This window comes from Homalodisca vitripennis, chromosome 8 (genome assembly GCF_021130785.1).
Source record: "Homalodisca vitripennis isolate AUS2020 chromosome 8, UT_GWSS_2.1, whole genome shotgun sequence".
NCBI classification, from domain to species: Eukaryota; Metazoa; Arthropoda; class Insecta; order Hemiptera; family Cicadellidae; genus Homalodisca; species Homalodisca vitripennis.
The window spans coordinates 64,820,583-64,832,698 of NC_060214.1; the positions used below are offsets into that span (position 1 = coordinate 64,820,583).

At 33.2% G+C, this 12,116-nt stretch overlaps 1 protein-coding gene across 3 annotated transcripts in view; it reads right to left on the minus strand.

The window, feature by feature from the left end:
• Positions 1 to 12,116, minus strand: part of LOC124367643 (putative inorganic phosphate cotransporter) — a 62,415-nt gene that overhangs the window by 48,145 nt on the left and 2,154 nt on the right. For 2 of the 3 annotated variants that reach the window (XM_046824625.1, XM_046824629.1), the window contains 7 exons: positions 11,791 to 12,021; positions 10,393 to 10,480; positions 7,079 to 7,302; positions 4,427 to 4,576; positions 3,676 to 3,808; positions 2,032 to 2,273; positions 1,438 to 1,624 (listed from right to left, as the gene is read on the minus strand). The exons of the other annotated variant lie outside the window; for it this stretch is intronic. In XM_046824625.1, coding sequence (XP_046680581.1) covers positions 1,493 to 1,624; positions 2,032 to 2,273; positions 3,676 to 3,808; positions 4,427 to 4,576; positions 7,079 to 7,302; positions 10,393 to 10,480; positions 11,791 to 12,021 — 1,200 coding nt within the window. In that variant the 3' untranslated portion in view covers positions 1,438 to 1,492. Of the gene's footprint in view, positions 1 to 1,437; positions 1,625 to 2,031; positions 2,274 to 3,675; positions 3,809 to 4,426; positions 4,577 to 7,078; positions 7,303 to 10,392; positions 10,481 to 11,790; positions 12,022 to 12,116 lie in introns of those variants that run through there. 3 annotated transcript variants of the gene reach the window in all.

A 12,116-nucleotide genomic window follows, 5' to 3' on the forward strand; every position in this document is an offset into this window, starting at 1 on the left:
TTAAATGTTGTATTCTTGTTTGTATTAAATAGATAGTTTTTTGTAATAAAATATAATCTTCATTGATAATTTTTATTTAATTATACAAGGATATTATAAAAAATTAAAGGATTTTGAACAATACTTAGCTTTTAACCAAATTAATTCATTCTGTCCATTCTAACCGAATTAACATTAACAAGTTTATACATACGGGAGTGTGTTGTTAAAGTAAACCATTGATGAAATAATTTGACAGTGATTTTCGTGATGATCAAAGTTGCTCCTCATTGTTTCCTGTTGGATTTGAGCCTAATCAACGAAAATATAATGACCTTGGGATTATTATAGAGTATTAGTTAGTACGTGTCTTAAATGTTAACACCCTGGAGGAATCAGCGGATTTTCAGAATATACTCGCATCGTAACAGTAAGTGATCAATTAGTTATGTATATCGATATCTGAAAGTTTATTCTTTGAAACGCATGTACATGTATATATATATATATATATATATATATATATATATATATATATATATATTCCTATAAATAGACAAAAACCTCCTTTTGTAATGTTTCTGCATTTGTAACCCTTCTTGTACAAGAATTATATTGATCATAAAAATATCAACGTAGAACATCAATTTTAACTAAAATTAAACTTAAATTTAAAGTGTTGGAGCATAAATCAAAGCAAATATATATCTAAACTTACAGTACACCTCAACAAATCACTTCAGATTATAATGTATTGAAAAAAGATAAAACATAATAGGGATATACATTTTTAACCATAATGGGAGTTATGGCTAAAACAAATAGCCTGTTAACAAACTTTGGAGAGTTATCATTTTTTTTAGGAAAAAATCGATATAAAACGTTTCGAAAACAGAATCTGTCTTATAGTGTTAAAACCTGAACATGAGGTGAAACATGCACAAACAAAAACAACTGTTTTTTTTATTCTGGGACGGAAATTAATACTGTTTTTAGACTGGGTTAAATCTATGTCTGCAACCTAGATAAGTAGTATATGATTAGTAATACCTGACTTCTCAGATAATACACCTTACTTCCACATGGTGACTGTCTTTAGCATCGTATGCAACATCTTCTCATAGACTAACAAAACCATCTCGCACCGTATCAAATGTTCCATGTACTCTGGTTGAAAATTACCGAGTTATGTTATCACACTGCTCGCATAATCACAAACTTGGCTTATTATTCTGAATGTACTGTTCCAAAAATTCCCATTCCTCTAGAGCTATAGTTCCACCCGTTTCCCATTACTATTGTAGGGCCTGTACCAACTTCTCCCATTTTTCTAGCGCTCAAATATTTTGCTGGGAATGAGTAGGATACGTCTGGGAATAAAATTAGCTTGTCCTTTCTACTATAAAAGACATTCTAATCGGTTGTGGTTTTAAATACTAATAAGTAATAAAAACAATGCAATATAATAGGCGTAGTTAGTTTACGTCCTACATTTTAATTATGGATGCTCTCATTATGTTTTTACATGAAGAGGATTGTTCCAGGGCTGAACATCAGAAGATCCGAATACTATAAAGATCAAGTTTCCCACGAAGAATATACCTGCGGAGATGTAAAAAGCAATCATCCACTCGTCTCTACTGGCCTAGAAAATATAATTTATTATTAGTTTATTTTTAAGGATATTTTGAAATTCATATTTTGTATTGAACTTAACTAATACATTAAAACTCTACCATTACAAATGATGCTGCGCTCTTCATCATTAAAAAAATCGCCAAATAATGTCAATGAATTCAATAAACATTTTTTTTTACTATTTGAAAATACAAGTTTACTTCCAAAAATTGCATCTTCAAAATTTATATGATTTTCAAGAACTACATACAATATTATTTTATGACATATTTAAGACATTGTACATTGATAGAAAATAAATGGTAGAATATTTAGGAGAGAAATAGAATTGTAGTAGTCATAACTATACGAATAGTTTCATAAGCAATGAAACTAAATGGTTAATGGGCGTTAAATGTTGAGTAATCTTCTCACCTCGTCTTTGACTATGAAACCAGTAACCATCGGAGCGAGGAAAGATGAAATGTTGCCCAGACAGTTGACGATACCCATAAGAACACCTGAGAAGTTTGGGGAAAGATCAAGGGCGGTTGCCAGGTACCCCATATAGATGCCAGCTCCTAGGGACACCGATGTGGTGAGAAGAACTACAGCTCCAGTGACACTGCTAGAGATGAACGACATTCCCACAAGAGCAGCCGCACCTCCGCAGTGGGCTGTAAACAAAATTTATATGTGAATTTTACTGAGAAATTCCTCAGGTTACTTAACCTAACCTGATGTAAACTAAGATTATTTTATTTAAGAATTAAAATATCACACAGTTTGCTTTCAAAATATGGCAAAATATTGTTGAATGTGTTCAGATTGCTTTAATAATTACTGAATCCTTTCTTCACTAAAGAATTTTTGTACATTTCTAATTTACGTAGATCTCTGAAAAAATGCTGCAAATATTTAAGTTTGCTTTCCCATTAAATGCTTTCAAAGAATGTGGTTACGTTTATTTACTTTTTTCGATAGTAATAAAAATAATATAGCCTACGATATTAAGGTTAAGTTATATTTATTGTCCGAGTGTTAGCAAAGCCTATCTTACGCGGAGTTAGAAAATTGTAATTTCTGTCCGTCATCTGTCCGTACGATATCATGAAAACGATGGACAAGATCTATAAACTTAAATTTTATTTATGATACCTCATTTATAAAAATGTAACACTGAGTTCAATGACGGTTCTATGGGATTTGGTTGAACGTTAATTGATATTTCTACACTGGTTTACCATGAAGGTAACGAAAAAATGGGAGAGTAAATAAATACAAAAAACAACGTATTCTTATCATATGCGGTTGTATAAAAATGTGACATTTTTATTCATAGAGTAAAATGAAACAGTGGAAAGTCAATATTAAAAGTCGGTGACAAAACTTTATTCCTGCGCATTATTGGGTTGTAATATCTATTTTACCGCAACTCCTATTATTTAAATATTCTGTTAGGAAACCCAACATAATATACAAATATGGATTAAAAAATTGTTCATGTTCAAACTATAAATTTTGGCAAAAAAACTTAATTTATAAATAGTAAAGAATGAAATCATTGCCCATGCATGTCTAACCATAAAAACTGGCTGAACGTCATTGAAGATGTAGGCTAAGACCATTTTGATAGCGTGTATGTAGCTGGGTGTAAACATTTATTTTCTGTAAAGTTGTCTGTCTGTTTATCTGTCCGGATGACATTTTGAGAATGAAATTATTTGAAACTATAGATTTAAAATGTTGCATGTAACCTCAGCGAAGTCTGTTACGTGACATGTGGTGTTGCGTACAACTACCTTGTGGTTTATATAAATACGGGTTTTGTCTTTGGACACTTCTTTCGAGACTACGGTCTCTCGTGAATTAAATTACGAAGATTGTGAAAATATCCACACTCTACACAAATATGGAGGCCTCCAATAAGAAATCATCTTTGTAAAGCCATTAAGGGGTGTTTTAAAAGTACCCTGCCTGTTAACACAGGTAACGAACATTCCGTATGTATCCTTGGACTTCATTTTATCTTAAAGAGTAATACTTATCAAAAATGAAAGATAATGAGGTTATCTTTACCTAAACTGTTCCATATCTTCCTGGATGCGCTAAGTGGCAGGATACGTCTGGCGTTGATGTAGTCTGCAGCCCAGGAAAATACAAAAGTCAGTAGACACATGATCAAGTAAGGAAGAGAAGATATGAGCCCATTCTAAAAAATTCGTATCATCTTCTTAGTACGCAGAACAAAAAAAGTTGTCTATGGTTCTAAACGATGATAAATGGGAAAATATGTTTTACGATTATCGTGAACAATAAAATAACTTGCTGAAATATTAACCAAAACGTGAATGAGATAAACGCTCGATTTTATTTAGATTATAAAAATGGGCTATTTTTAATACCAAAAGTCTTTATTAAAGAGAATCTAATTTCTAAGCTTCATTTTTTACAATATAGTCGTAACATACAGGTTGCTTCATCACTGATTTCGGGCAGTGAGTGATTAAATGTATTGGCTGAATTACGTTTGTCTTCTGTCTATCTGACTGAACCGAGGAAATTTTGCATGAAGCTCATTTTTACAAATATGTACCATCGAGGTGCATGCCTCTTAATATGACTTGGCTGAGCGTTAGCAAAAATCTTTAAGTTGGTTTCTTGGCTAACCATGATGGCAAATAGAATATTGCAGAATAAACAAATTGAGTAAAATCATAAGATACAATAATGACGTAGCAAACTCAGCAAAGCCTGTTAAGCTATAGGTGGTGTGGCGTACTCGTACTTTTTACTAATCTTAGTAATGTACAATAATAAAATAACTCACACTTTTCAAGTCAAAACGAAGAACGTGACTTAGGTAGTTTGGTAGCTGTGTGAGAAGCATCCAGTAGCCCCAGTTCTGGCAGAAGTGTACGGTGATAAGAGCCAAAACAGGTACTGACGTCATAATAGACTTCCATGGAGTCGTAAAGTGCTACACGTAAAACAAAGAGAACCAAGTAAAAAAATAAACAATATAACATTGGATTCCGCATCTATTCTATTGTTGCAAATTTGTACCAATTATGAGCTTATAGGTTAAAGGAATTTTTAAGTAAGGGAGTTATTAATTAATGATCACTTGCAGATGCAATTTACTGTAGATAGTATTAATATTTATTAACAGATATCGATACTAATTCACACATTTACTTTGGTAATTTGTTTTAAATAAACTGGAATTGATTCTTATCTTATGACATTTACAAAATAGAGTCCTCTATTAATAGCGAACAATTATTTAATTACTTGTGTGATTTTTATTTATACTAATTAATAAAATGGTTATTTATACTTACTTTCACAAAAACAGTGCAACTACTATAACAATCTCATTGAACACTCTCATTGTCCAATTTTAATCATTACAGTGTCAAATTATCGTGTAGACTATAAGAAATAACTAGACAATATCAAGCCTTACACGTTGGCATTACTCATTTGTGTATTAAAAATTAATTACAAAACCAAAACAATACAGAGAAATATAATATGATATCAAGTGTAATGTGTGAGGCTAGTATAGTGGTATCTTTTATTTACGTTTATGTCTCGTAAGTCCTAGCTCTTCAATATCTGTCATTAATAATCTGAAAATATGGTCATTATAGTCCACGCGGGCCATCTTTCTGTTAATGTGCTTCAGATTTAAAAGATGATAGCTTATTGAAATCTCTTAAAAATCACCCAACATTTTCTGAGTGTTGCAGGGCATGATAAAACCATTACTTAATGGTAATTCCAAAGTAGAGTAAGAATTCGTTTGATTGTAGAGTAAATGGCATCAATGATATAGAATTATTTAGAATCTAAACTAGTCATCTTAGAAACCTTAAATGAAACCTCAGTCATAGCCAATGAGTTCGTGTATAGTACGCCTACAAACAAAAGAAACTTAGGGTAGATTTACCCTATATTTTATATCTGGACTTTTGTAACCTTCAGATACCGAACGATCAGACCCCTGAAAGCTTCTGACGTCTGAGTATACACCTCCTCCGGGTTGGCTTAACCTTTAGAAGCTCCGAACTACTATAATATGAATTATCTGTATCTCTCAGTCCCATACACCACACACTGGCATATAGAAGTCTCCGAAATTATACAGTCACACGTATCTAAGTACATCCGAATCCCGAGTGATAATATTTTCAAAGATTTCGTGGACTAACTGGCTTGTGGTGCATATTTTCTCTGTCTGTTTTTCCATTTACAAAAATCCATTCTTTGCAAGCCCCCATTTTAGTAATTAACAAGTAACTGCAATTGTAAGCTTTATTCCCATCTCATGAGGGTTCTTTCAGAAGTATATAAACCAGCCAGAGCGAAACAAAAACGAAAAATGTAAAATGCTGTGTCTTTTGAAATACAGGACAGATTGGTAGGAACCGTTTTCAAAAGGAAAATCTGTAATAAATAAAAATCGAGGTCTGAATTTTAAAAAAGTGGGTAAATACAGCAATTTATATCATGACAAAGAAAATAGACAGAACCGGCAAGTCAGAAGTTCAAACCTCAATGCATTAAAGCATCGTAACAGATGTGCACATTACCGGTAATAAAAGCTGACTTGGCTAAACACAGTTATCAAAACATATTAATTTGATACTGGGCATTGCCCGTAGGATGACCCAGTGCTATAAAAGATGCAAAATTTGCTTGTGGTACTGCCGACTATCGGGAACGGAAATTAAAAGAGGAAATAGCATATAAGCCTAAGCTAATAATTAAAACAAATTAAACAGATAATTTTACTATAAAATGATCTCTTTCTAACATATTTACATCTTAATCAAATTAAACAATAATCTGAACAGCAATAAAATATGGTATATTTGTTGTTTGATGTGTTCACTTGTTGATTCAACCACGCAAGATTTTAGCATAGCTCTATTTATTGGGCAAATTTCAGAGAAATATGCCTGTTATAGTAATCATCATAGTATAATCTTTTAAGGACTTGTCATATACTCGCTGAATAATCTTCAAATTATAATAAAACTTTAGTCAATACAATTTAACCTATTAGACGCTTTAAGAAATTTAAATCGACTTTGCCGTACGACTTTAAACGCACATGAACATACATTAACACACATTAAAATTTTAAGATGGAAGGTATCTTGATGTTTAGAAAAAAAAACCAAGCAAAAATATGCAAACATTTCCAAACTTTACATCAAGAGACGTATGGCTATTTGAATAGTCATATTTCATGGATTTTGTGGATTCTGTGATGACCATTACAAACTCTAAGCTGGAATTCATATAAGTTAAACTTTGATTAATCCTGTAGGAACACCGAATACAAAATCTAATGAGTTATCTAAATGAAAAATTTACTGATTTAATAAATGTAAAATTCGTTTTAGGTATCCTGCATAGTTTAAACTAATAGTATAACTTCTCAAATAACGTAGTTGTACCATAAACTGACACTATTTTCAGTAGAAACTTGTGATAGTGAAGAAACTATATAGTGACGCTCTCCGTCGCTGATGGTGGGGTGGCAGTCCGGAGAGTCGGCGCCTACAAACAGCCAGGCCACAGACCACAATACACCGCACAGTCCGGTACAGTAGAAGATACTGGGCCAGCCCCACGGACTGGCGGCCAGGTACCCGGCTATGGGCATTGTGAGAAAGGTACCGAATTGTGTGCCTGAAACGTTCAAATTTCAAGCATCAATAATGAATGATAAATACAAATTTGTATTACGTTTTTTTACTCTTAGTCAGAAGATGAAGACAAACACAAATTTACGTCTATGTCAACCCCCCATGTGCCGGTTTTATCGGATAAAAAAAAGAATAGGCAGAAAACATAATATTAGAATCGCTTTCAGACCATAAGGAATACATGGTCAAGATAAAAGACCACTAAATGTGACAATTAAAAAAAACAAAAAATACGAAAAAATTGCCAACAGAAAAGTCGAAAATTGCTCAAACTTGCTCGTCTTAAAATCGTAACATTAAATGGGATGAAGCCAATTTAATACACCGTAAGCAGAATTTCTTTAAATGCTAACTCATTGAGGCTCCATACATACCGATGTAAGTCAGGTATTACAACCACCATTTTGTGGTTTGTAATTTGTGGTCTTCACTAACTCTAAAACATGCACTTAATAAAAACAATACTAAACAGAAAACTAATTATTACAACTAAACTACAGAATACATGTGTATTCAATTACATAATACATTTATTAATAATTAGTGTTGTGTTTAGTTTTTTATTAAGTGCATGTTTATGTATGTGCAAAAAAAGTGTTTAAATTAAATTAAAAGTAACCGAAGAATGTAACATTTATACTTTTGCGTATTACATTGGTTTTAATAAATATATTTATCCAGTCGTTTCTCACCCAATCAACCTCATGTTCCACTGATTACAGGTATTTTTGCTGTTGTATAAATAATTTTCAAATTGTATTTTTGTTTTACAAAATTTTTAAAATAAACATAACTTTGTGGCTATTAATAGCCTGTTTAATTATCTTTTTAAGTTGTTAAATCAAAGAAACGACTTGAAATTACACTTTTGCAACTATTTAACAGTTAAAATATTATTAATTTTGGTAAAAACAGACATAAAACACAAAAACCAAAAACCCACCAATTTATGATGCACTCACTTGCACTTTAAGTTACCTATCACTGATAAATTGGTGCTTGATTTGGAATCATATATAACTATGAAAGCTCGCATTAAATAAGTTGAGTTAGAATATTTTATAACTTCTTTGTATGCACATTAGCATAATTGTTGAACCTGTGTTCGTTCATCGGTAGCATTGACAGTGGGTTGGTATCATGATGTTGTAACTGTGTAGGATTGAGTGTTGGTAGAGTGTCTTTTGATGGTGGTAAATGTAGGGACATAATTCATAATTCATAATCTCTTTATTGCGTGTTTGACAATATGTAACATTGTATTGCAATAGTCAAATGCATCATAAAATATATCCTAACTACACATTCACTCACAGTCATACTTACATCTCAGCATTCTCACGACACAATCACACAGACTTCGGATTCATGATTTTCAATCATCCCAACGGCTCGTCATGAATTCAACAATCGAGTAAAACGCTTTAGACACCAACAGACGTCTGAGACGAGTTTTGAATTGATTGAGGTTGTTGGAGTTTTTTATATCATCAGGGAGCTTGTTGATTAGTCTGACACCCACCTGCCGAGGGAGGTGTTGCGATAATGTCAGTCTGCGCTGATGAGTTCGCAAGTTGTCCCTGCCTCTAGTTTCATATTGGTGAACGTCCCTGCCACTTATCAAGGCACATCTCGATCTGCAGTACATGATCACCTCAAAAACGTAAAGGCAGGGCAATGTCATCAATCCCAGCTCCCCGAAAGATGCCCTGCACGACTCTCTATAATTCAGTTTTAAAATTATCCTGACTGCTTTTTTTTGGAGCCTGAAAACCCGCTCCATTTTGTTTTTGGCACATCCTCCCCAGAGTCTTAATCCATACACAAGATGTGGATGGATTAGGCCGTAATAGGCCGTTTTTTAGAACCTCTAGGGTACAGAACTTTGCTAGGTGCCGTAGGGCAAATATGCCTGTGGTAACTCTAGCACAGATGCTATCAACATGATCATTCCAGGTCAGTCCTCTGTCAAGGAACATCCCCAGAAACTTTGTGGAATCTGTATCCTCTAAAAGGGCATCATCTGCAAAAACAGGAAGGAGGAAATAAAAGTAAAGGGGAGCAAGGGGGGATAGAGAGGGAGGGAGGGAGAGGGGGAGAAATAAAGAGAGAGAGAGAGAGAGAGAGAGATTATGATGGTTATGTGTGGCGTGAGTGTATAAGTGTGTGAGAGGTTCCAAGCCTCCTAATTAACCGATATCATTTTGGATAAATTCAGTTTATATTCTTGTTATCATTATTAATCATCCATTATCATTTCTGCGGTTGTTATCTGGTTGTAATCTTATTGTCAAACACTTGCTTTGTTGTAGCTATGAAGCATTTGTTTTTTTCTTATATTACGAGCATACAAAAGTTGTATTTTATGTTGTCATTACGTTGTTTTTCCATACGAAGATTTACATTACTTTTTATGTTGATGAGTACATATTCATGCTGCTGATCGCGTCTCGATCTCCACACACAGGCTATGCCCATGTGGAGATCATTTCCTGTTTTTGCATGTATGTTGAGATCTTTGTAACTATAAGAGAGGAAATAAATAAATATTCATTCATTCAAAAATAAGAAGTATGTGTCGATTTAAGATATTGGTAAATAGGTCGAGTCATCAACATATATTCTATAACAGCTATATTTTTTATTAATTTTAACTCAATACAAAAAGCATTTTATAAACAATATACTATTTAAAAACACAATTAACTAGTAGTAAGGACTGTAACTAATGTAAAGTTTATTAAATTATCATGCTTTAAACTATAATACAATTTATACACTACATTATAAGTGTAATACACATTATTGGCACTTATCCTTCTAAAATGCTGAGCTCATCAGACATGATACTTATATTACCCTCGTAAAGGCTCTAGTTTATCTGGCGACTGCTACTGCTATATCTTTAATAGCCACAATAAGATTTTTATTTCAGCAACACATTTAAAAGTAGAATTATGCAATATAAGTTTAATAATGCATAGATCTAACAAATAGGCCAATATACCAATGACTAAAGTAATAAAGCTATTGTATGTGAATTAATAATATTCTATTAAATTGTTTTGTTTACCTATGAACACAAACGAGAATATCCTGCTTTTCTCCAGGGGAGGGGCCCACTTTGAAGTATGGGCGTTGACGCATGGATAGAAAGCCCCCTGCAATAATTGATAAGGATGAGTCCCTTATTTGTTATTACTGAATTCGTTGTAAAATGTAAATTAATGTTGTAACAGGATATTGGGAAATCTAAGTCTCAATAGTTCCTTAGTGACTGTACCACCTCTTAAAGATAGTCTTTTCATATATATATATATATATATATATATATATATATATATATATATATATATATATGACTAAAATGACTAAAGACCAATGGGGTTGACCTAGCATTTTGTGCAGAGCTCTACATTAGTTGTGACATACAATGGACGTAATTTTCAAAAATCTTACGACTTAGGATGATCTCCGTAAAAGCACTTTTACAAGATCCGTTTGCCCTAGTGCCAATTGTTTGGTAGGAACTGTCCAGTTCAACTTCTGCCTGTAATCTCAGGGTGCAACCGTATCTTTGGTGGAAGTAAGTAAAATAACATTCGACTGGTGCAGATGAACTTCTTGCAAGTTTTTAGCCTAATAAACGCAACTGGGATGGAGGAGAATGATATGTGAGAAATATCAGCCGTATTTTTGCTCAGAGCAACAATACTGGAGCTAGTGGTACTTAAATATAGAAAATAGGATGCTGCTAAAACATTTTGAACAATCTCTTATACATTAGTAAAATTCGAAGTGGTTTACGTTCCTATAAACCCATTTTTGAATTGTGCTCATTGATATAATAAATCATACTTCTAAAAGAAAACATTAAACGTCATTTGGAAAGACCTCTAAGTAATTATTGATAATGTGAAACTTACATACTACAATATCTATGTTGAAAACCGTTATAGTTACCAGCCTTTAGCTGTAGTCTAGTCTATGGTTTTTAGTTACTAGCCTTTAGCTTCAGTCTAGTCTATGGAAACTTGAGAGAGAGAGAGAGAGAGAGAGAGAGAGAGAGAGAGAGAGAGAGAGAGAGAGAGAGAGAGAGAGAGAGAGAGAGAGAGAGAGAGAGAGAGAGAGAGAGAGAGAGAGAGAGAGAGAGAGAGAGAGAGAGAGAGAGAGAGAGAGAGAGAGAGAGAGTGACAATTTGTTTGGTTGTAGTATCAGATCCGCAGTCAACTGTTTCCATCAAGAGTTGGAACTCCTTTATGAGTAAGTACTTAATACGAACAACTGTAAACACATTGGAGATCTTAATCAAAGTTTAATTACATAGTATGTAAGAAAATAGAGATTAGAATTATATCAGGCATTTCTTGTTACAACACTTTTTTATATGTTCCAAATTTATCTGTTATTAAAATTTAAATATCTTTGTTTATACATTTTTGGGTTTTGAACAATCAATTATGAGTCTTACCTGAACAAGACCCATGGCCACTCTGGTCATACATAATATTACCCAGCTGAAGTTCTCGGCAATATATGGAACAAGAAGAGTGAGAACAGAACAGACGATTGTAGCCCAGAACAGCAGGTATTTAGGGCCAAACTTGCGGGACATCAGACCGGCTGGGATCTGCAGGATTAAATATCCCCAGAAAAAGGAACTCAAGATGATGCCTTTTGTGGAACTATCCCACGGTAATACCTAAATAAGGATGAAATAGCCATTACTCGAGGCAAGTGAATCTCTTCTAGAAAATTCATCTTTAAAAAGTTATATATTGTAGTAACAATAGTCAG